Genomic DNA, 23,963 nt, shown 5'->3' on the forward strand with positions numbered 1-23,963 from the left:
TAGAGAAATTTCGTTGTGTGAATCTTCATTAAACGGGGGTTACCTGTGTGTGTATATATATATATATATATATATATATATATATATATATATATATATATATATATATATATACACTTAACCCTCGGCTATCGCGTCCAATTGGGGCCGAAATAGCCGCGCCATAGCCGAAAACGCGGTAGCCGAATTTAACAACTAAAGGTGAAAATTGTTATTGGGGCCGCAACCACAAATTTAACTCCTAATATCCCTCATTTTTACCTTTTTTTTTTTAATTACTGTATAATCCATTGGAGGACGGCGTGGAGGGTTGATGGCCATTGTGAGCACAAAAAATGGTAGAATCTGGCTATCACTGTCTAGTGGGGAGGACACGAACTCAGAGACTGTTTCATCTTGGCTGGAAGGCGGTTTTGGCCAATGAGCGCTCAGATATCCCATGATGTCATGGCTGGGCGCGCAATAGCAGGCATCTGAGGTTGCAATAATGAAATTTTAGCTGCTTTTCATGGGTGTGTGATAGCAATAAAACACGATAGTTGAAGTCGCGATATATATATATATATATATATATATATATATATATATATATATATATATATATATATATATATATATATATATATATATATATATATATATATATATATATATATATATATATATATATATATATATATATATATATATATATATATATATATATATATATATATATATATATATATATATATATATATATATATATATATATATATATATATATATATATATATATATATATATATATATATATATATACAGGCAACCCTTGTTTAACGATGGTTCACAAAACAAAATTTCGGTACAACACAGGTTTCGTTTTACTACCATCTGCTTGTTTAACAAACACCAAACTCGCTTTAACGAAGTTTTATCCTGGTAATTTTTTCCAAATTTGAAAGCCCCACTGTATCATGCAAGCTGACTGGCTTTGAAATACAACAGGAGCTGCTGGTACTAAGGCCTGCCTCAGGAGAAATCCTGAGACACTTCTAGAATAAGATCAAGATGAAGATCAAGCCTCTCGTGGACAACACGCGCACCACTCACTCCCCAGTCAAAACATAACAGCGTCAGCAGCAGCCCGTCTTCCCTAGCTCAACTTACCACCAAAACGCCCTGCAATGTGGCCTAACGTTCCTAAGAAGACCAGTAAGTCTCTTACTTTCGAAGTGAAGCCAGATATTATTCACAGACATGAGCGAGAGAGGCCAGAAAACTAATAACATTGCTCGCCACCTTCTTGACTCCATCTACTGTATACTATTTTCAAGTCAGCAGACTCTATTAAGAAGGCTGGTGAGATCGTATCTTCCTTGCAAGCTAAAAGAACCACCTGAACTCATGACTCTACAATGAATAAAATGGAAAGCCTTGTGGAAATGTGGTACATAAGTTTTGTATGCAGTACAATGATGCGCACTTTGTTTATATTCCACAGGTTGCCGGTTAGTGTCTTTCTCGTTTCACTCTCCCTCCCTTCATAAAGTTAAGATCATCAACATTATAAAGTTACGTACATACATACATTAGTATACATTATAATGACTTAAATTAAACTACCTAAATGTTTAACTTCATAATTTTTACTTTCATTAAACCTTTCATTGTACTATGATGCACTCTCGCTTTGCTTACTCTCAATGGAAGTTCAAATCAGAGGTTAAACTTGTTATAATCGGTTCGCTTAATGAAGTATCGCGTAACGAAGTGTTTTTTAGGAACGTAACCCCTTCGTTAAGCGGGGGTTGCCTGTATATCTTTGGTAATCATCATGGGAGACACGGTCTGTATCTCGGCAAATTCTAGCCAAATGGCGAGAGTCGTGATGTCTGTGATAGGTGGAGGGGAATCCTGGATTCTCTTCGTGCTTGGATTCCGTTGCAAACACCATCGAATCTCGCGCCTGGCAGACAATATCACTGTCTGAGGAAGAATCTCGGGCGTCCTGGGCTGTTAAGAGTACATAGGATTCGTGGAGGATTCAAAACCCTATGAATCAAACAGGGCAAGTAATCGGATTCGCGATTACCCGTTTTATAGAATCCTGCTCAGCCATACCTTCTTCCATCTGCTTCTTGTAGTTAGCTACTTCCTTTTTCAGTTCTTCGTTTTCCGCTCTTAGCCTAGCTTTGTTTTCTTCCACTTTTTTTTATCCTTTCTCTCAGTTTTATAAACTCTTTTTTCTGTTCTTCATTCTCTTTCATTCCCATACTCTCCTTTATCAATTTGTCTAGTTTACATTCAATAGTCAACACTCTCTTAAGTAGTGAAGTATTTGCCATATCGAAACCTTCGAATGCGTTCTCTCCCTCATCAACATAGTCATCATCAGCTTTAATTCTTTCCCTAGTCTCATGTCTGCATTTTGATGGAAACTCTTTTTTACTCATGATTCTTTAACAGTTGATTTCACAACTGCCCAGGCCACTGTAAATACTGTACAACAGGTACGTAGTGAAGATCAGCTGATTGTCGGAACGGCGCCAGTGCGTCCTTCCTCGACCGCGTCTGGTGTGTACAAGTATTTACCTATTTGTGATTACAGGGCCCGAGCCGTAGCTCTCTATGTCCTGTCTCTTTGTCCACACTTGTCCATTTTTTCCTTCATTTGACTGACACTCGCCGCACACACCACATCCACGCTCAGTTTGTTCCATGCATCAATGCTCCGATACGGGAAGCTATACTTCTTGATGTCACTCCTGCAGGAATCTTTCAGTATTTTCTTAGGGTGTCCTCTTAGGTAATTATTGGATGCCATCATGATCAGGTTCTCCCTATCCAATATGTCCACTCCATGTACTATTTTGAACATTGTTATCATATCCCCTCTGACTCTTCTTTCTTCCAACATGCTTAATTCCAGCCTATTTAACCTCTCCTCATACGGTACCTCCTTAAAGTCTGGTATCATTCTTGTTGCTAACCTCTGTACTCTTTCCAGTTTCTTGACATGTTTCTTCATGTATGGTGACCAAATTACTGATGCATATTCCAACTGTGGCCTAATCAGGGTGGTCAATATTTTCTTTATCATGTTCCCATCAAGGTAATTAAATGCCCACCCTATACTTTGGAGCATGCTATACGTTTTTCCAAATATTCTATCAATGTGCTTTTCTGGAGACAGATTACTCTGTACAGTCACTCCCAAGTCTTTTTCTTCACTGACTTCAATTACAGTCTTCCCCCCAGCTGGTAGTCCTTATGTGGTCTATATTTACTTCTACCCATTCTCATTACACAGCTTTTGTTGGTATTGAATTTCATTTGCCACGTCCTGCTCCATTCATATATTTTGTCCAAGTCCTTCTGCAGTATATTACAGTCATGCATATTCCTCACTCTCCTCATAATCTTTGCATCATCTGCAAACATATTCATATAACTTCTCACTCCCTCTGGCATGTCATTTATATAGATCAGGAACATGATGGGACCAAGCACCGAACCTTGGGGAATTCCACTGGTTACCTTCCTCCACTCTGACTTCACTCCCTCCACTACCGTCCTCATTTCTCTACCTGTCAAATAATTTCTCATCCACTCCGTCAGATTTCCCCTTATACCTCCAATACTACTTAACTTCCACATCAATTTATGTGGTACTTTATCAAATGCTTTTTTTTAGGTCTAGGTATACACAATCAACCCATCCATCCCTCTCTTGTAAAATATTGACCACTCTTGAGTAGAAACATAGCAAATTTGATACACATGATTTCCCTTTTCTAAAGCCAAACTGTTTCTCACTTAGTATTTCTTCGTTTTCCAAGAACTCACACCACTTGCTTTTGATCACTTCTTCAAATATCTTACACATAATGCTGGTCAATGAAACAGGTCTATAATTCAATGGTTCCATGTGACATCCACTTTTGTAAATTGGTACTACATTTGCCCTTTTCCATTCTACTGGCACCTGTCCCATGTTGATAGATTTTCTTGTTAAATCTAAAACTGGATCTAGCAACTGCTCTTGAAATTCTTTTAACATTCTTCCAGACACACCATCTGGTCCCATTGCCTTGTTAACATCTAATTGACTCAAAACTTTTGCAATGTCACTCTTTGTTACTATAATTTCTTGCATCCATCTTGTCACAGGTAACATCCGTCGATTGAATTGTGTTTCTTCTGTGAATACTTTGCAGAAATTCTTATTCAATTTTTCAACAATGACACTTGTATCTTCATATATATAATCTCCAACCTTTAATTTAACAACTGTTTCTTTTTTCTCTAATTTACCATTAATAAATTTATAAAACATTTTGGGATCACTTTCACAATTTTCCACTATTCTCTGTTCAAATTCTTGTTGTGCCCTTCTTCTCACTTGAACATATTTATTTCTTGCATTCTTATATGATTCTCTCTCCACTTCCTCATTATTTCTCTTGTATTTTTCCCATGCCTTTTCCTTCTCCCTTTTTGCCTTGTCACAGGTTTTGTTAAACCATTGATCTCCCTTTAAGCTTTTCTTAGTCCACATTTCCAAAGTAATTTCTCAACTCCTTATATCTTCCCTTGGCATAATTTAGGCATTCCTCCTTGTATCCAACTTCATTATGTTTGCTGAATCCCACCTTTACCACAAATTTCAATAATTCATGATCATGTCAATATGGACCAATACTTCATTAGTGAGGATTGCAGGTAGAAGATTCATGTCTACTATTACTTTATTTACAGAGAGAGAGAGAGAGAGAGAGAGAGAGAGAGAGAGAGAGAGAGAGAGAGAGAGAGAGAGAGAGAGAGAGAGAGAGAGAGAGAGAGAGAATTTATTTTCTTATCTAAAAAGTCAGAAAAGTTGCTCCTCAGGGGCCTACACCATATATAAACAATACGTGTTTTTGAAGGAAACAGCATGAACTGGTTAACCGTATCAGCATGCACAAACAGAGCATGAAGTATGTAAGATAATAAAGCATACTTTATAAAATTACAGTCAAGCTTAGACAAAATAATAGTAATTACTGTGAAACTTCAGATGCTGAGTGCCTCCTTTTTCAAACTAAATTTTCTATTTAACGAACTGAATGTTTACCTGTGTGTTTCACAGCCTGTGCTCTAAAGACAACTCTCTTTCTTCACACAAAATTACATGCACCTACCTACACATACATTCTTCACTCAAGATTTAGATTTGAAAAAAAAAATAAAAAATAAAAAAATAAAATAAAATAAATAACTTCTAGACCAGCCAAGGAGTCCCTTTTCCTTTTGACTTGTTTAGGGACCAGCACCTCAGTGGGCCTTTTTTTCATATAATTTTTGTTGCTCTTGGCGGTTCTCCAGCATAAAAAAAAAAAAAAAAAAAATCAGATACCAAATGCCTCCATTTTCAAACAAATTTTCTTTTTGAAAAAAAATTTTGAACTCATAACTACTTAAGTTACTTGATTTCAAAATACTAAAAGACACAGCAAAAGCTGTTGTTAATTATTAATTTAAAAGGCTTCATAAATATCTCCTATATTTTTCATGTATTTGGAGGAGAAACATAATGGGTTAGACAGTAATTCTATCTATGGAATATGGTACATGTGATCCCATTGAAAAGCCTTGACATAAACAGTTTTCAGTGCTCAGGGATAATCCCAACAATGCCCTCACTACTAAATAAATGTATTTTCCCAGTAGCTTTTCTCAGCAGCAAAATGTCTAAGTGTTTAGATTATCTTCAGTTTGGTAGTAAGTGGATTACTCCTCTCTGTATCACTCTGTAAGGCTTTCCTCACTATATTGGTGACTGCATGGTCTAAACTCCAAACATCTTCTGAAGAGTTCTGTCACTAAGTAAATTCACTACATCATTTCTGGATAAATGATTTCCGAGTTGGAGATATTGTACAGCAACCATCTGTGTTGAGGGATCATTCGTCATAAGCGGCTAAGAAGGCATGAATGGGTTTTTAGGAACAGATCAATCCCTTTTACATGATTCCTATAAAAAAAATAGTTTAAGTTTCTGTATGCTTCAGATTTTGAACAACAGAAAAGAACTAATAAGTTCACGAACTGAGGTTCCACTGTACAATGTATCAAACCGTAACTCAAATACTAAAGCTAATGGTACAGTAAGTTGTTTTTCATTGCACTGACATTAACACAGAAAGATTATTTATATGAATGAGTGGAAGGGAAATGAGATAATCCTTCCCTAAGTCTCTTCATGAAGAGAGAGAGAGAGAGAGAGAGAGAGAGAGAGAGAGAGAGAGAGAGAGAGAGAGAGAGAGAGAGAGAGAGAGAGAGAGAGAGAGAGAGAGAGAGAGAGAGAGAGAGAGAGAGAGAGAGAGAGGGTCATCCCTGGACCCGGTGGTGACGGATCTTCCTTCTCACACAGTACAGTGCTTCCCACTCGACTTTGTAGGGACCTCAGACCACGTGGCTGTATTCACCAGAGTACAGTTCAAGACACCACGTGAGGAGAGCTTCGAACGAACCCTCTGGAGCTGGGAGGCTGCCGACTGGGACGCCTTTCGTGCCGCACTGAGGACTACGGAGTGGGGAGGAGTGCTGTGTGGCGATGCCAACCAGCAGGTGAGGCAGCTCACCGAGCTGCTTCACAACATGCAGGTCTGCTGGGTGCTGCACTCGATCCATAAAACAAAGGCATTAGATCAGCCTTGGTTTGGTCCTGCTTGTGTTGCCGCGTCAGATGCCAAATATAAAGCCTGGCGTGCTCTCAAGAGGCACCCGACGGCCAGAAACAGGCTGAGGCACCGAGCGGCAACAGGGCATATGAATGCCACGCAGGCATGGGCTATAGAGCAGTGGAGAGCGAACTTGAAAAACAAACTAAGGGGAGGCCAGGTTGGCTGCAAGCAGTGGTGGAGCCTTGTCAAAGACAAGCAGGGTGAGTCGCGGGGCACCTCCGTCCCTGCACTCCACCAGGCAGACGGCAGCTTCGCCCACAGTGCAAGTGACAAGGCAGACCTCCTGGCCAAGCACTTCGCTGAAAAGATGTGCATCCCGACCCGAAAGACCCTCTCCGCTGCTGCCTCAAATAGTGAAAGAGACACTAGTGAAAGTGATAACAAGTGAAGTGGAAGTGCGAGCGATTCTCGAAAATTTGGACGAGAACAAAGCTGTGGGGCCTCAGGACATCAGCCCGCGCGTTCTACGCCAGTGTGCTGCTGAGCTGGCGCGCCCCCTCACTTCCCTCTTCAATCACTGCCTCGCCACCTCCACATGGCCTAAAATGTGGAAAGGGAGCAGTGTGGTGCCTCTTCACAAGAACTCCAAGGTAGAGGCAAAAAATTACAGACCCGTGTCCTTGCTGCCTGTGCTGAGCAAAGTGCTGGAAACAATTGTGGCCTCACGAGTGACACAGCATCTCGAGCGCCACCACCTGCTGAGCAACAGGCAGTTTGGGTTCAGGCAAGGGAGGTCAGCGGCAGACCTACACCTGCTCCTCTCCACGAAGTGGAGTGAGGCCCTGGACCGAGGCAAGGCCACAGCAGTAGTGGCTCTTGATATCGAAGCTGCGTTTGACAGAGTTTGGCATGCAGCACTCATCACCAAGCTCCGCGCTGTAGGCGTGGGAGCACTCCTCCAGCTCCTAGAAAATTACTTGAAAGCCAGGCACCTCAAAGTAATTATCAATGGGCGGGAATCAAAACCACAGCTGCCTCGGCCTTTTGCTGTGGAATGTGTATATCAATGATCTGCTACACCTCGTTCCTGCAGCGAAGGCGTTTGCAGATGATATAACACTATCCCACAGCTACGGACTGGAGGAGGAAGCTGCAACCACCAGTGACATCAATGCCACCTTGAGCTGCATCGCAGCCTGGGGAAGAAAGTGGCAAGTTAAGTCTGCTGCTCACAAAACCCAGCTGCTAAGCATCACCAGGATGAGTGAAGCCCTGCGCCTCGCCTTAAACGGGGAGACACTGACGCCGCGGGAGGAGGTGGAGGTGCTGGGGGTAACTTACGACCGTAAGTTAACTTTCAGGACTCACTTGGAGCGACTAGCCAGAGAGGCCTCAGGGAAGCTGGCATCCCTGAGGAGAATCTCATACCTTCTGGACGCTAAAGGACTGGAGTTGCTCTACAAGTCGCAGGTCCGCTCCTCCTTGGAATACGCCTGCCTTGCCTGGGGCGGCGCGGCCAGCAAACATCTCGCTCTCCTGGACAAGGTTCAGGACTGAGTGGCGAGGCTCATCAGGGAGAGGGAGCTCGGCTTCCACCCTACACTGCACACCCTCCAACACCGGCGGGACGTGGCGGGCCTCACCGTCATGTTCAAAGTGCAGCAGCAGAGGGTGGCTCACCTGCATGAACTCCAGCAGCCTGCCCGACAGGCCGAGATTGCCACCAGAACCGTCATCCGTGCCCCTGGGGAGCTGCTCCAGCCCAGGTGCAGAACGTGGCACCAACAAAGGCAGTTCCTCAACATGTATATCGGCTTGTGGAACGCTTTTGTTGCTGTGCAAGTGAGTGTAGAGGGCTGCTGGTCCACGCACCAGTTCAAGTGTACAGTGAATGAGTGGCTGCTACGGACAGACAGACAGAGGCAGGCTTTCGGATAGAAGGCATTAACTGTGACTTCTTTAGCCTAATATTGTATGAAAGTATGTAATGTATAATGTACAAAACTCTGTATATCTATGTAAATTGGTATAAATAAAAAAAAGAGAGAGAGAGAGAGAGAGAGAGAGAGAGAGAGAGAGAGAGAGAGAGAGAGAGAGAGAGAGAGAGAGAGAGAGAGAGTTTACCTATAAAGTTGCTACGGGAAATGAGCTACACTCGTGGTGTCCCGTTCGCTTGAGTCCATTTATCATACTTTTCTTTAAAACTATGGATATTTCTTGCTCTCACTACACCCTCCGGTAATCTATTCCAAGCAGTGACAGTTCTTGCTGGGAAACTGAACTTTTTAATACCAGTTGTACACCCCGGAATCCTCAATTTCAAATCATGATTATCTCTTGGTCTTCTCGTCATATCCAGCTCGAGAAAGTCATCTCTATCAATCTTGTCAATCTCATTTACACACTTGAACAGTTGGATCATATCACCTTTTCTCCTTCTCTCTTCCAACGGTGGCAGATTTAGTCTACATAATCTTTCCTGATAATCTATATCATGCAAGGCTGGCACCAGTTTCGTTGCCGCTCTTTGTACCCGTTCCAGTTTATGTATATGTTTCTTCAAATGAGGCGCCCACACCACCTGTGCATATTCTAATTTTGGCCTCAGAATTGATTCTATTACTTTTTTGACCAGTGTTTCATTCAGGTGAGTAAATGTAGTTCTGATATTTGCAACTATTGCCAAACCTTCCCCTACAATTTTGTTTATATGTCCCTCAGGTGACAAGTTGTTTTGTACTATAACCCCAAGTCTTTTCTCTTTCTACACACATTAGATTCACTCCACCTAAGTTATAGCTTGCATGAGGTCTGTGTATACTTCTTCCCATTTCCAACACATGACATTTGTCAGCATTAAATTCCATCATCCATTTATTGCTCCATTCATGAATAATATCCAAGTCCTCTTGTAAACCTTGACAATCTTCTTGGGTTTTACTTGTCTCATTATTTTTGCATCATCTGCGAACAAATTAATATAACTTCTCACTCCATCCGGTAGATCATTTACATATATCAGGAACATTAGGGGTGCCAACACAGACCCTTGTGGGACTCCACTCTCTACTTCAGCCCATTCAGAGCTTACACCCCGTACTACTGTCTTCATTTTTTCCCTGATAAGTAACTTGTCATCCATTTAAGTATCTTGTCCCCAAGTCCTCCATATTTTTCCATCTTCCACTTAAGTCTTTTGTGGGATACCTTATCAAAAGCCTTTTTTAGATCAAGATATATACAGTCAACCCATCCTCCTTTCAGATCAACTATGTCAATTACTCTTGAATAAAAACTTAGAAGATTGGTAAGCAAGATCTTCCTTTCTAAATCCAAATTGCTTTGATGAAAGAATTTCTCTTTCTTCTAGGAACTTCATCCATCTATCTCTTATTATTCCCTCTAACACCTTTATTAATATACACAGAAGAGAAACAGGCCTGTAGTTTAACGGTATCTCTCTACTTCCTCCTTTATGTATGGCCACTATTTGCGCTTCCTTCCACTTTTCCGGAACATATCCTTCTTCTAATGACTTCATGTATAACTGATGAATTGGCCAACTTAATTCCTCAGCACAACATTTCAACACCCATCCTGACATTTGGTCCGGTCCCATTGCCTTATTTACATCCAGCATCTAAAGTCTTGTTATGACTTCCTTTTTATCAAATACAATGTTTTTCAACTTGGGTCCTTGATATCCTCCTAGTACTCCTCCTTCTCCAACATAATCACCATCTTTTACAAACACTGATTTAAACTTGTTATTTAATACCTGAGCTATTTCTCGCTCATCTTCAATAATCTCTCCTTCCACTTTCAGCCTCTGAATTGCACCTTTAATTTTTGTTTTACCATTAATGTATTTGTAAAAAAGTTTAGGATCACTTTCATATTTATCCACAATGTTTTTCTCATATTTAGCCTCTTCCTCTCTTCTCACCTCTGTATACATATTCCGTGCTCTATGATACTTTTCCTTTGTCCCTTCATTCCTTCTTTTTCTCATATTTTTCCATGCTCTATCTCTCTCTTCTTTGGCTTTTCTGCATCGCTCGTTAAACCACACTTTTTTATCTCTCTCTCTTGGCTTATATAAAGGGACTGTTTTCTGAACCACTTCGTCGTATACTCTCAGTACCTCTTCCAGCATTGCCTCTGTATTCAATTCCAAAATCCTCTCGAACCACCTCCTCTCTCTAAAATATTTCTTCATATTCTCTATGTCAGCCTTCTTAAAGTTGTACTTATTAATCGCAGTTTTCTGGGACCCACACTCCAATCCATATCTGAGCCACACTTCACATATTAGGACTACGTGATCTCCTCTTCCTAGTGGGCTTTCAATATTACCTATTTCTTCTTCCTTTCTAGTAAATACTAGATCCAATCTTGATGGGTTATCATCACTAACTCTTGTCATTTCTTTGATGTGTTGGTACAGAGCATTTTCTGTCATTTGATCAAATACTTTAGCTCCCCAACTCCCTTCCTCGCATTTCGGCTCCATACTTTCCCAGTCCATTTCTTTACAGTTAAAATCACCACAAAGTATAATACGATTTGATCCTCTGATTAATTTTTCTAAGGTATCCAAGGTCTCTTTCCTCATTCTCTCGTGGCTTTCTCTTGTCCAAGCTCCTGTGTATGGTGCTATGTACGTCGTTATCACTGTTATTTTTTCATTTTCTTTCGTTGTAATTTCCACTGCTAACACTTCAGCTAATTCAGACTCAATCTCTATATTTTTCACCCTTAAACTATTGTGGACCAGAATACAAACTCCTCCACCAAATCTACCCACTCTGTCTTTCCTCCAAATGTTGTATCCTTCCCAGCCAAACAACTCCAAATTTATCTCTTTTTTTACTTTAGTTTCCACCATACAAAATACCATGGGATTTTTTTTCCTTAGCAAGTCTGCTATTTCTAGTCTTTTGGAGCTTATGCCATCCACATTGGTATAAATTAACCTTAGATCCACAAAGACTTCTTCCTTCACACCTCTTGTCACTACTCCCTGGGGGCCATCATCCCTCCTATGGCCCCTTCCACCTCTACTGGCACACCTCTCTTGAACAGTCTCACCATTTTTCCCCTCCTTCCAGCAAAAAAATATTTCTTAGCTTCTTCATCTGTTCTGTTTTCATTTTGACTACTAGCCACTTTTCTCATCTCTTGAACTTTCATTCTCTCTGGTAATGACATATCTCTATTTATATAGATTTCTTTCATTCCCTCTATCCTTCTGAGCCTGCTTGCCATGGCCAACACCTCCCTTACAGTTCTTTCAGAGCTGAATCTCTTTTGTTACAACTTTTCTTATCGTGATCGTATCTACCCACTCGCCTTATATCTAATATATCTTCCATCCATCTGTCTTCATCATCCTTTATTTCATCAAATATCTTATGCACCATATTTTTGACATGATCGTGTCTCTTAACTATACTTTCAGTCACTGGTTCTTGTATTCCCGATATAATAATTAAGGAAGCCCTTTCACATTCTTCTCTTATTAGGTTGGCATTTTCCTTGATTTCTCCATTCACCCGTCCTTTCATGTCACCCACCACTTCTTCCACCCTGGAGCTCATTTTTGTTAGCTCACTTTTGTTCTCATTTAACCCGAAAAATTCGATAGGCCTTAAATAGGGCTGCATTGCACACTTCCGACAGTCCTTAAATGGGGCAGCAACTTTGAGCGCTAATAAAAACCGCGCTAGCATTGGTAGCGCTGCTATATTTGGTCATGACGTAGTCCTATGGTAGTACTGTCGGCTCCCAGGAAGCATACTGCTCTAGCCAGCTAGTCTCCCTTAAACTTCTGTGAGGTGCGTGCGCGTCGTGTCGCGGTGACAATTATTTACGTATTTACTTATTTACGGAACTATTATTTACAACTATGGCTCCTGGTGCTAAGAGGAAGCTTTATAGTGATAAAAGTGATAGACAAGGCGGGACAAGATGCAAAGTGCACAGGTTGGAGGTAGATCCCGACCCCGCTATTGTGACAACATCATCACCCACGCCTTCTACATCATCCAGGTGTGGTGCAACCACTGCTGCAGCATCTGGTGGTGACCAGAAACGTGCCAGGGTGCCAAAATGGCACCAACAACCCCTGTTGTTAGTGCACGAGGGCGGGCAAAGCGGGGTTCTGTGAAACAAAGCGTGACCCACCACCACCACCACCACGGCCGCCACCACCACCACCGCCGCCACCACCACCGCCACAACCACCACCCAGTCCACATCTACTGCTGCTTCTGTGCCCTCTGACCCTTCTATTGATACTGCGGGTGTTTCTACGCCTCGTTCTTTTTATGGTAGAAAGAAAGGAGGGGTGAAACTAGAATGTAAAGGGAAGGCTATACCAGTCCGTTCTACACACCCCCCGCAACCTTCCCCGCGCTCACTCATCGCCCAGGCTGACCCCAGCACCAGCAAGCCAATCACCTCACCCTCCAAGCTTGCCAATATCCTTTTCCCCGATGATGATGATGATGATGATGAAGATGATGATTTTGGTGAAGATGAGTTACGTAAGTCAGGGTGGGTAAGAGATATAGATAGTGGTGATGAGGGTGATCATGAGGACAGCCATGCAGACTACCTGCCTATCTCTGATGATGATGATGAGGAGGAGGAGGAGGAGGAGGATGCTGCCACACAAGTTCCACGAGCAAAACCACATTCCATTCTATACAGAGAGTTTGATTGGTCCCCAGGAGAAGATTTCGTCCCACAGGTTCATGACTTCACTGCTGCTCAGTCAGGACTTACTAGGGCCTGGCCCTGTGGCCCTGAAGCTACTGAAGTAGACTTCTTTCATGCCTTCTTCGATGATGGCATTCTTGATCTCCTTGTTGATGAAACAAACAAGTACTATCAGTGGGTCAAGAACGAGACATTAGTTATCAGCCCAAGGAGCAGCTTCATGTTTTGGCAGGATGTTACTGTTGATGAAATAAGGGTTTTCTTGGCCCTGACTCTTCTGATGCCCTTCATCAAAAAACACCTGTTGAGAGATTACTGGAAGCGAGACCCCCTGATTCCAACCCCTATCTTCAACAAATTCATGACCAGGGACCGCTACCTGATGATAGTGTCCTTTCTGCACTTCACAGACAACAGAACCCCAGACAAACACGACTCAATTTGGAAGGTTAGGCCAGTCATCACACGCCTCATAGAAAACTTCCAAAAATATTTCTACCCCTTCAGGAAGATAGTTATTGACGAGAGTCTGATGCTTTTCAAGGGTCGTTTGGTCTTCAAACAATACATCCCATCGAAGCGCCATCGGTTTGGGATCAAACTGTTTGTGTTGTGTGATTGTGAAACGGGGTTCATCCTTGATACAGTCGTGTACTCTGCTTCAGATGTTGATGTGCCCCAAGCAAAACCTGGCGACCCTTTGGGCATGTCTGGGAATATCGTGAAGAAGATGCTGGAGCCTTACCTTGGCAGTGGACACATCGTGTACACTGATAATTGGTACACGAGCCCCTACCTCTGCCAATACCTTCATGAACACAAGACTGGGTCCTGCGGCACTGTCAAGTCCAACTGGAAATATATGGCCAAGTTCCCGGTTGATGAAAGAATTCTTCTCCCTCATGCCAGCGACAGTGAAACCCCTGATACATCAGATAATGAGAAGAAGAAAGCCCATGCTAAGAGGAAACAGAGGAGAGAAAAAAACCCCAAGTCCATCACACGTCAAAAGTCTGACGAAGTTCTAGCCATCAAATGGACTGATCGCAGAGCTGTCCACATGCTGACGACCGTCCACGAGGGGGATATGGTTGACACAGGCAATGTGCACTTCAAGACAAAGAAACCGATCGAGAAGCCGGATGTGGTCATAGACTACAATGAAAACATGCACCTCATTGACAAGTCTGACTGTATGCTCAGCGGCACAGAATGCGTGAGGCGGTCCACGAAGTGGTACCAAAAGCTATTCTTCCACTACGTGGACCTGACAATGCTCAACGCATACAATGCTTGGCTATGTTCCAAGTATGACCCCACCGAGCATAAAATCTTCTTCCGGGAGTTTGTGTACAACGTCTCCTACCAACTCCTAGAAAGGTATGGCACCGTCACCTCTGTCAGCAGAAAGGGTCGACGAGCAACATTCAGGCCAGACCGTATCCTGCAAGCAGAGTACATATCCCGCCACCACTTGACCAGCACTCCGGCAGTACCAGGCACCAGGAAGCAGCATGTACAGTTCCGGTGCATGTACTGTAGCAGGAAGACACCCAGTGTACGCACCAGGGTCACCACATTGTGCCCAGAGTGTGATGTGGGGCTGTGCTTGGGGGAGTGCTTCATCAAGTGGCACTCTGTGAAAAATCTGTGAGCATGAACACAAGAAAACTGCAAACATAAATATAAGTGTTATTGTAAGTGTAATATAAGTGCAAAATAAGTGTAATATTAGTAAATAATATAAGTGTAAGATAAGAATGTTCATGGCTGTAAAAATACTCACATGTGGGTGCGTACTGAATAATGAGTGATAAAAACATACGTAACTATAATCAGCCAATATGAGTGAAAACACGAAAAACATGTGAAAACACATAAAAACATGAGCAGTGCCTTACATTATGTAATAATACACATAAAAGCACCTCCCCGAGCCAGCCACGCTTCCCCACATCATACCGCCTTCATCAACACCACGCTGGACCCGTGCCAGAGAGTTGCCGCTACCACAATCTTCTCCAACTATCGGTTATTATTCTGAGACAACCATGGTGAGTAGAGCAATAAAAACTTGTAGGATGATGCATTGTCATGTCTACTAACAGCAGATTTTTTTCCAGAGTAATTTATAAGAGTTGATTTTTTTATGATAATTGCGGTACTGGGAAGGTGCGAATTTTGCGGCCATCGGTCTTAGCGGGTTAATATATATATATATATATATATATATATATATATATATATATATATATATATATATATATATATATATATATATATTTAGAACCATTTTTTGTCTTTCCACTGGACTTGAGATCACTTGCTGAAAAGCATATGTCAAAGAGATCATCTGTAGACAGAAGAAACTTTTACAAGCTCATGGCACTGGAACAAAAAATCTTAGCATAAAAAAAAAAAAAGTCAGACCAACAGATGACATATTATTAGCACACTACTACTGTTACTATTTCTACTAAGATCACTACTACTATCACCACTACTTCAACTAAATAATAATAAATATACAATGGTAACACATTGAATCAGAACAGGTGGGTATCATTTGAGTACATGAACTATGTACTTCCACAACATATGTTGCTTAAACCTTGATAAGAAATCAAATTTCAAGTTGGAGGCTTACCTTTCCTACGACTGGATTTTCATCTGGAGGACGGCTGATAAACACGTCCCTATTACTTGTGCTGTGACTATTCCTAACTTGACTTCTACTTCTGTGGGCGTCCTTGCTGAGAGATCGACTTCTGTCTCTCCTGTGTCGGTCCTTTCTGTTCCCATGCTTCTCTCTACCATGCCTCTTCTCATAACCATCATCATTTCTCTCCCTACTGTTGCTATGGCTTCGTCTTTCTCTACTGTGACTTCTTCGTCTGTCTCTTCCACGGCTGTGACTTCGCTCCCTTCTCCTCTTGTGTTTCCTGGGACTCCTGGACCTCCTGCGCTCTCTACTGTGGCTGCGACTTGATCTTCTTTTTCTCTCCTTGGCCTGATTACTTGCCTTCTCTGTTTGCTTTGATGGAGCATGAGACTCTAAAAAGGCCATCAGATTATCCATCTCCATTTCAGACTCTTTCTTTGTAATCTTTTCCTTCTTCAGTTCAGTCTTTTCGAGTTCCTTCTCATTTTTCTTTAATTTACGAATATTCCATTCCTCATCTCTTTCTTTTTCTTTGATTTTACTTTTTTGACTTATCTCTTCCTTATTTTTAATTGAAGGCTTGAGTTCATCATCCAACATATGAATGACTTTGGGATCATTAGGTAGGGCTAGAAAAGGCAACATTTCTCGTTTTTTATCTTTTTCTGTTTTAGGTTTATCATCTTCTTTAATACTAATAGAAGAAGAAGATGTAAGAGACGGCATCATGTGCTGGATCAGCCGCCATAGGCTCTCTACAAACGAATCCTGTTCAGAAGAAAAGAAGAAAAAACATTATTGAAAACTCAAAACCAACAACCAACACAAGATGACAGTAAATATGTATAAGAATACAAAATATATCTTACTCAAATCAAGAGAGAGAAAAAATAAGTTCCATGCAAATCACCAAATCATTGTTGGAAAAAAAAAAATAAATAAATAAATTTAGCAAACAGGTATACCTTGATATACAATCATAATAATTGATCCTAAAAATCCAATCGTTAAGTAAACAATTGTATAGTTGATTTAAGAACGAATATAAAAATAGGAATGCATTAAAAGAGCTTTATATGTTTCTCCTAAAACCTACAAAAGTCGTGAAGTACCTAAACACTTATTTTATAAAGTAATAAAACACAAGAATAAAACAATGAAATTAATACAATTAGAAATAATCTTTGTACACTTAACCCTCTGCTATCGTGCCTTCCGCTATTATGTTTCATTGCTATTGCACATACTTAAAAAGTTGCACATATATCTACTGTTTTTGATGGCTCATAAGGTGCATCTAGTTTTGACAGACATTGAAATAAAAAAAAAAAACAGGTGAATGAGCAGATTTAAGCTCTGGATATGATATGAAGGATTTCACCTGACATTTGAAGACTCACATGCATTAAGATCATTAACAGATTCCAGTATTTTGCATTTAAAAACTTTAATATTTGCTAGTAGCCTATGTTTTTTTTTTTTTTTTTTTTTTTTTTACGTAGGGAAGAGGGCCAGCCAAGGGCAAAAAAAAAAAGAAAGTTAGAAAAAAGCCCACTTGAGCGCTGGCTCTCCAAAGAGTAAAAAAAGTGCCAAAACCGTCAGCCAGAATTAAGGGAGCAAATGCCTCAATACCTCCCTCTTAAAAGAAGACAAGTTGAAGGAATTCGGAAATACAGATGCAGGGAGGAAGTTCCAGAGTTTACCAGTGAAAGTGATGAATGATTGAGCATACTGGTTAACTCTTGCATTAGACAGTTGGACAGAATAGGGATGAGAGGAAGAAGAAAGCCTTGTGCAGCGTGGCCAAAGGAGGAGGGGAGGCATGCAGTTAGCAAGATCAGTAGAACAGTTACCATGAAAATAGCGATAAAATATAGAAAGGGATGCAACATTTCGGCGGTGAGAAAGAGACTGAAGACAGTTAGTCAGAGGAGGGGAATTGATGAGACAAAGAGCTTTCGATTCCACCCTATCAAGCAAAGATGTGTGACTGGAACCCCCCCAAACATGCGAAGAGTACTCCATACAGGGACGGATAAGGCCCTTATACAGAGTAAGCAGTTGGAGGGGCGAGAAAAACTGGCGGAGACGCCTCAGAACACCTAATTTCATAGAAGCTGTTTTAGCAAGAGATGAGATGTGAAGTTTCCAGTTAAGATTATGAGCAAAGGACAGACCGAGGATATTCATTGTGGAAGAGAGACAGTTGAGTGTCATTGAAGAAGAGGGATAGTTGTCTGGAAGGTTGTGTCGAGTTGATAGATGGAGGAATTGAGTTTTGAGGCATTGAAAACTACTAGATTTTCTCTGCCCCAATCGGAAATTTTAGAAAGATCGGAAGTCAGGCGTTCCGTGGCGTCCCGCGTGATCTGTTAATTTCCTGAAGGGTTGGACGTCTCTGAAAGAACGTGGAAAGATGTAGGGTGGTATCATCAGCGTAGGAGTGGATAGGGCAAGAAGTTTGGTTAAGAAGGTCATTAATGAATAATAGAAAGAGAGTGGGTGACAGGACAGAACCCTGAGGAACACCACTATTAATAGGTTTAGGAGAAGAACAGTAGCCGTCTACCACAGCAGCAATAGAGTGATCGGAAAGGAAACTTGAGATAAAGTTGCAGAGAGAAGGATAGAAGCCGTATGAGGGCAGTTTTGAAATCAAAGCTTTATGCCAGACTCTATCAAAAGCTTTTGATATGTCTAACGCAACAGCAAAAGTTTCACCGAAATCTCTAAAAGAGGATGACCAAGACTCAGTAAGGAAAGCCAGAAGATCACCAGTAGAGCGACCTTGACGGAAGCCATACTGGCGATCAGACAGAAGATTGTGAAGTGACAGATGTTTGAGAATCTTCCTATTCAGGATAGATTCAAAAACTTTAGACAAGCAAGAGATTAAAGCTATAGGACGGTAGTTTGAGGGGTTAGAACGGTCACCCTTTTAGGAACAGGCTGAATGTAGGCGAACTTCCAGCAGGAAGGAAAGGTAGAAGTCGATAGACAAAGTTGGAAGAGTTTGGCCAGGCAAGGTGCAAGCACAGAAGCACAGTTTTTGAGAACAATAGGAGGGACCCCATCAGGTCCATAAGCCTTCTGAGGGTTTAGGCCAGCAAGGGCATGGAAAACATCATTACGAAGAATTTTGATTGTAGACATGAAATAGTCAGAGGGAGGAGGAGAGGAGGACAAGCCCAGAATCGTCCAAGGTGGAGTTGTGAGCAAAGGTTTGAGAAAAGAGTTCAGCTTTAGAGACAGAAGAGATGGCAGTGGTGCCATCAGGATGAAATAAAGGAGGAAAGATGAAGAAGTGAAGTTATTTGAGATGTTTTTGGCTAGATGCCAGAAGTCACGAGGAGAGTTTGAGTTTGAAAGATTTTGACATTTCCTATTTATGAAAGAGTGTTTGGCAAGTTGAAGAACAGACTTGGCATGATTCCGGCAGAGATATAAAGTGCATGAGATTCAGGAGATGGAAGGCTCAAGTACCTTTTGCAGAGAACAGGCTGAGTTAAACATGCCAGATACTAACACCTGTTATGCGTTCAGCACAAAGAGATGGGTCTCTGACACGGAAGCAATAATCATTCCAGGAAAATCAGCATAATACCTCCTCAGGTCCCCCAACTGGCAGAGGCAAAACGCCAGAGGCACCTTCGCTTTGGGGATCCTGGAGGGATTGGAAAAATAGGACAAGATACAGAAATGAGATTGTGATCGGAGGAGCCCAACGGAGATGAAAGGGTGACAGCATAAGCAGAAGGGTTAGAGGTGAGGAAGAGATCAAGAATGTTGGGTGTGTCTCCAAGACGGTCAGGAATACGAGTAGGGTGTTGCACCAGTTGCTCTAGGTCATGGAGGATAGCAAAGTTGAAGGCTAGTTCACCAGGGTGGTCAGTGAAGGGAGAGGAAAGCCAAAGCTGGTGGTGAACATTGAAATCTCCAAGAATGGAAATCTCAGCAAAAGGGTAGAGGGACAGAATGTGCTCCACTTTAGAAGTTAAGTAGTCGAAGAAATTACTATAGTCAGAAGAGTTAGGGGAGAGATAAACAGCACAGATGAATTTAGTTTGAGAGTGACTGTTAAGTCGTAGCCAGATGGTGGAAAATTCGAAGACTCAAGAGCGTGGGCACGAGAGCAAGTTAAGTCGTTGCATACATAGACGCAACATCCAGCTTTGGAATGAAAATGAGAATAGAGAAAGTAGGAGGGAACAGAGAAGGGCTACTGTCAGTTGCCTCAGATAGCTGTGTTTCGGTGAGGAAAAGAAGATGAGGTTTAGTAGAGGAGAGGTGGTGTTCCACAGATTGAAAATTAGATCTAAGACTGCGAATGTTGCAGAAGTTAATGTAGAAAAAGTTGAGGGAGGTGTCAAGGCATTTGTGGTCTTCAACAAGAGAGGTGTCCGACCTGGGGACATTTTTGGTTCCCTCCCCAGAGAGGGACTCCGAGGCGTTGTTTATTTTGGGTCCCATTTTTCTTTTAAATTTTGATTTGGAGTGAAGGGTGTATGTGTGGTAAGTGCATGTAGTTTTGTGTTAAGAAGGAGAGCTGTCTTTAGAGGGTAGGCTGTTACTACCCCCTTGAGTTGTGAGACACAAAGGGAAACGTTCAACGAGACCACAACTAGCTTTAATGGAAGGTTCACAGCACCTCCTGAACTAGTGCTATTAGATCTCACTGGGAGTAAGTTATTGTTTCGGTAGGTGTCTACTACCTCCTCCAGTACCAATCTTGTTGTGAGATGTAAACATGTACCTGGCATATGGCGTCAGCACTGACTGTGAGAGACTACAGGCCTAATTGTCATCATTTTTCTTTTTTCATAATTTTTTTTCCATGTATGTAAAGTAAGAATGTTAAATGATAGTGCAATTTTAATTGTGTGAAAGTGTGTCTTACCTTAAGGAGTAACACTGTAAAGAATGCAGTCAGTCTTGCCTTTGTCAAGATCAAGACTGCCAATTGCAAGTTTTGTTTTGGTTCATATGATGTATAGAAATTCTTCCTGACTGGTGCCATTTTATGTGAATTACCCGTATGATCTATTACATATTGTTACCTTTAAAGAAAGAGTTGTTTTGTAGTGCAGTACCAATCATCATTTTGTTTACATGTGTGAAGATATCTGGGATTTGATTTTATAGCCTCTGTTGCCATAGACTGACCACCAACCACTGCCTCAATATTGAGTCTTGGCCTCACAGGATGCAAGTCCACTTCTTGAGACTTATTTTGGAGAAAAAGGTGTGTCTTATGTGCCATCAAATACAGTACAGTAAGTCCTTGTTAAACGGTACATATGCGTTCCTGAAAACCTTATCAAAATTGAAATTACCGTATACCAAACCCATTATAACATGTAATAATAGGGGATGTGTTCCAGCATGTTGAAAGTCACCCCTACAGACATGAAAATATTTGAAAATAGTCATATATATATATATATATATATATATATATATATATATATATATATATATATATATATATATATATATATATATATATATATATATATATATATATATATATATATATATATATATATATATATATATATATATATATATATATATATATATATATATATATATACAGGCAACCCCGTTTAACGAAGGTTACGTTCTAAAAACACTTCGTTAAACTTCGTTAAGCGAACCGATTATAACAAGTTTAACCCCTGATTTGAGCTTCCATTGAGAGTAAGCAAAGCGAGAGTGCATCATAGTACAGTAAAAGGTTTAATGAAAGTAAAAATTATGAGGTTAAACATTTAGGTAGTTAAATTTTAAGTCATTATAATGTACACTAATGTATGTATGTATGTAACTTTATAATGTTGATGATCTTAACTTTATGAAGGGAGGAAGAGTGAAACGGGAAAGACACTAACCGGCAACTTGTGGAATGTAAACAAAGTGCGCATCATTGTACTGCATACAAAACTTATGTACCACATTTCCACAAGGCTTTCCATTTTATCCATTGTAGAGTCACGAGTTCAGGTGGTTCTTTTAGCTTGCAAGGAAGATACAGTCTCACCAGCCTTCTTAATAGAGTCTCCTGACTTGAAAATAGAGACAGTATAATATGGAGTCAAGATAGTGGCCAGCACTGCTATAGTTTTCCGGCCTCTCTCGTGTTTGTGAATAATATCTAGCTTCACTTGGAGAGTAAGAGACTTCCTGGTCTTCTTACGAATACTAGGCCAATTGCAGGGCATTTTGGTGGTAAGTTGAGCTAGGGAAGACAAGCTGCTGCTGACACTGTTATGTTTTGACAGGGGAGTGAATGTTGCGCGTGTTGTCCACGAGATGCTTGATCTTGATCTTGATCTTTATTCTATAGGGGTCCCAGGATTTTTCCTGAGGCAGGCCTTAATACCAGCAGCTCCTGGTGTATTCAAAAGCCTGTCAGCTTGCGTGATATGGTGGGGCTTTCAAATTTGGAAAAAAATTACCTGGATAAAACTTCGTTAAAGCGAGTCTGGTGTTCATTAAATGAGCAGCTGGTAGTAAAATGAAACCTTCGTTGTAGCGAAATTTCGTTGCGTGAACCTTCGTTAAACGGGGGTTGCCTGTATATATATATATATATATATATATATATATATATATATATATATATATATATATATATATATATATATATATATATATATATATATACAGTAAGGTCCCGAGTTACGTCAGAGTTACGTTCCTGAAACATGACGTAAGTACGTAACTCGAGTTTTTATACTTTCAAAGCATATTATCGAGTTTTCAACCAATCATTTTTTATGGTTTTCAGGTAAGTAAAAGGTTATATTGTTATATTACTTACAACTATGTAGGAATATATTGATTAGGGCCACGAACGCGAAGGACTGCAGGTTGCCGAGAGGGGCGGCCTGAGGCCGCCCGGATGGTGGGCAGGTCGAATGTTGTGACGCCCAGGGCAGGACAGCTGGGAGCTTTGTGGAGTGCGGTAGGAGTAGAAGCGTTATATAAGTAAAAGGTTATATTGTTATATTATTTACAAGTACAGGCAACCCCCGTTTAACGCAGGTTCACACAACGAAATTTTGTTATAACGAAGGTTTAATTTTACTACCATCTGCTCGTTTAACGAACACCAAACTCGCTTTAACGAAGTCTTATCCAGGTAGTTTTTTTCTAAATTTGAAAGCCCCACTGTATCATGCAAGCTGACAGGCTTTTGAATACATCAGGAGCTGCTGGTACTAAGGCCTGCCTCAGGAGAAATCCTGAGACACCTGTAGAATAAAGATCAAGATCAAGCCTCTCGTGGACAACACAGGCTCTGCCGATACAAAGGCCTGACTCAGAAGAAATTCTGTGTCACCTTTAGCATCAAGATCAAGATCACACGCACCACTCACTGCCCAGTCAAAACATAACAGCGTCACCAGCAGCTCATCTTCCTTAGTTCAACTTACCACCAAAAACCCCTGCAATGTGGCCTAACGTTCCTAAGAAGACCAGGAAGTGTCTTACTCAAGTGAAGCTGGGTATTATTCACAGACAAGAGATAGGCCAGAAAACTAATAACATTGCTTCCCACCATGGCTTGACTCCATCTACTGTCTACTATTTTCAAGTCAAGAAACTCTATTAAGAAGGCTAGTGAGACCTCATCTTCCTTGCAAGTTAAAAGAACCACCAGAACTCGTGACTCTACAATGGATAAAATGGAAAGCCTTGTGGAAATATGGTACATAAGTTTTGTATGCAGTACCATGATGCGCACTTTGTTTACATTCCACAGGTTGCCGGTTAGTGTATTTCCTGTTTCACTCTCCCTCCCTTCATAAAGTTAAGATCATCAACATTATAAAGTTACGTACATATATACATTAGTGTACATTATAATGACTTAAATTAAACTACCTAAATGTTTAACTTCATAATTTTTACTTTCATTAAACCTT

At 40.9% G+C, this 23,963-nt stretch overlaps 1 protein-coding gene across 1 annotated transcript in view; it reads right to left on the reverse strand.

The window, feature by feature from the left end:
- The window catches only part of LOC123503532 (ATP-dependent RNA helicase DHX8-like), a 258,222-nt gene that overhangs the window by 189,282 nt on the left and 44,977 nt on the right, over positions 1–23,963 (reverse strand). The window contains exon 3 of the mRNA XM_045253371.1: positions 16,018–16,800. Within this exon, the coding sequence (XP_045109306.1) occupies positions 16,018–16,800 (783 nt within the window). The remainder of the gene's footprint in view (positions 1–16,017; positions 16,801–23,963) is intronic.

Source organism: Portunus trituberculatus, chromosome 14 (genome assembly GCF_017591435.1).
Source record: "Portunus trituberculatus isolate SZX2019 chromosome 14, ASM1759143v1, whole genome shotgun sequence".
Lineage (NCBI taxonomy): Eukaryota > Metazoa > Arthropoda > Malacostraca > Decapoda > Portunidae > Portunus > Portunus trituberculatus.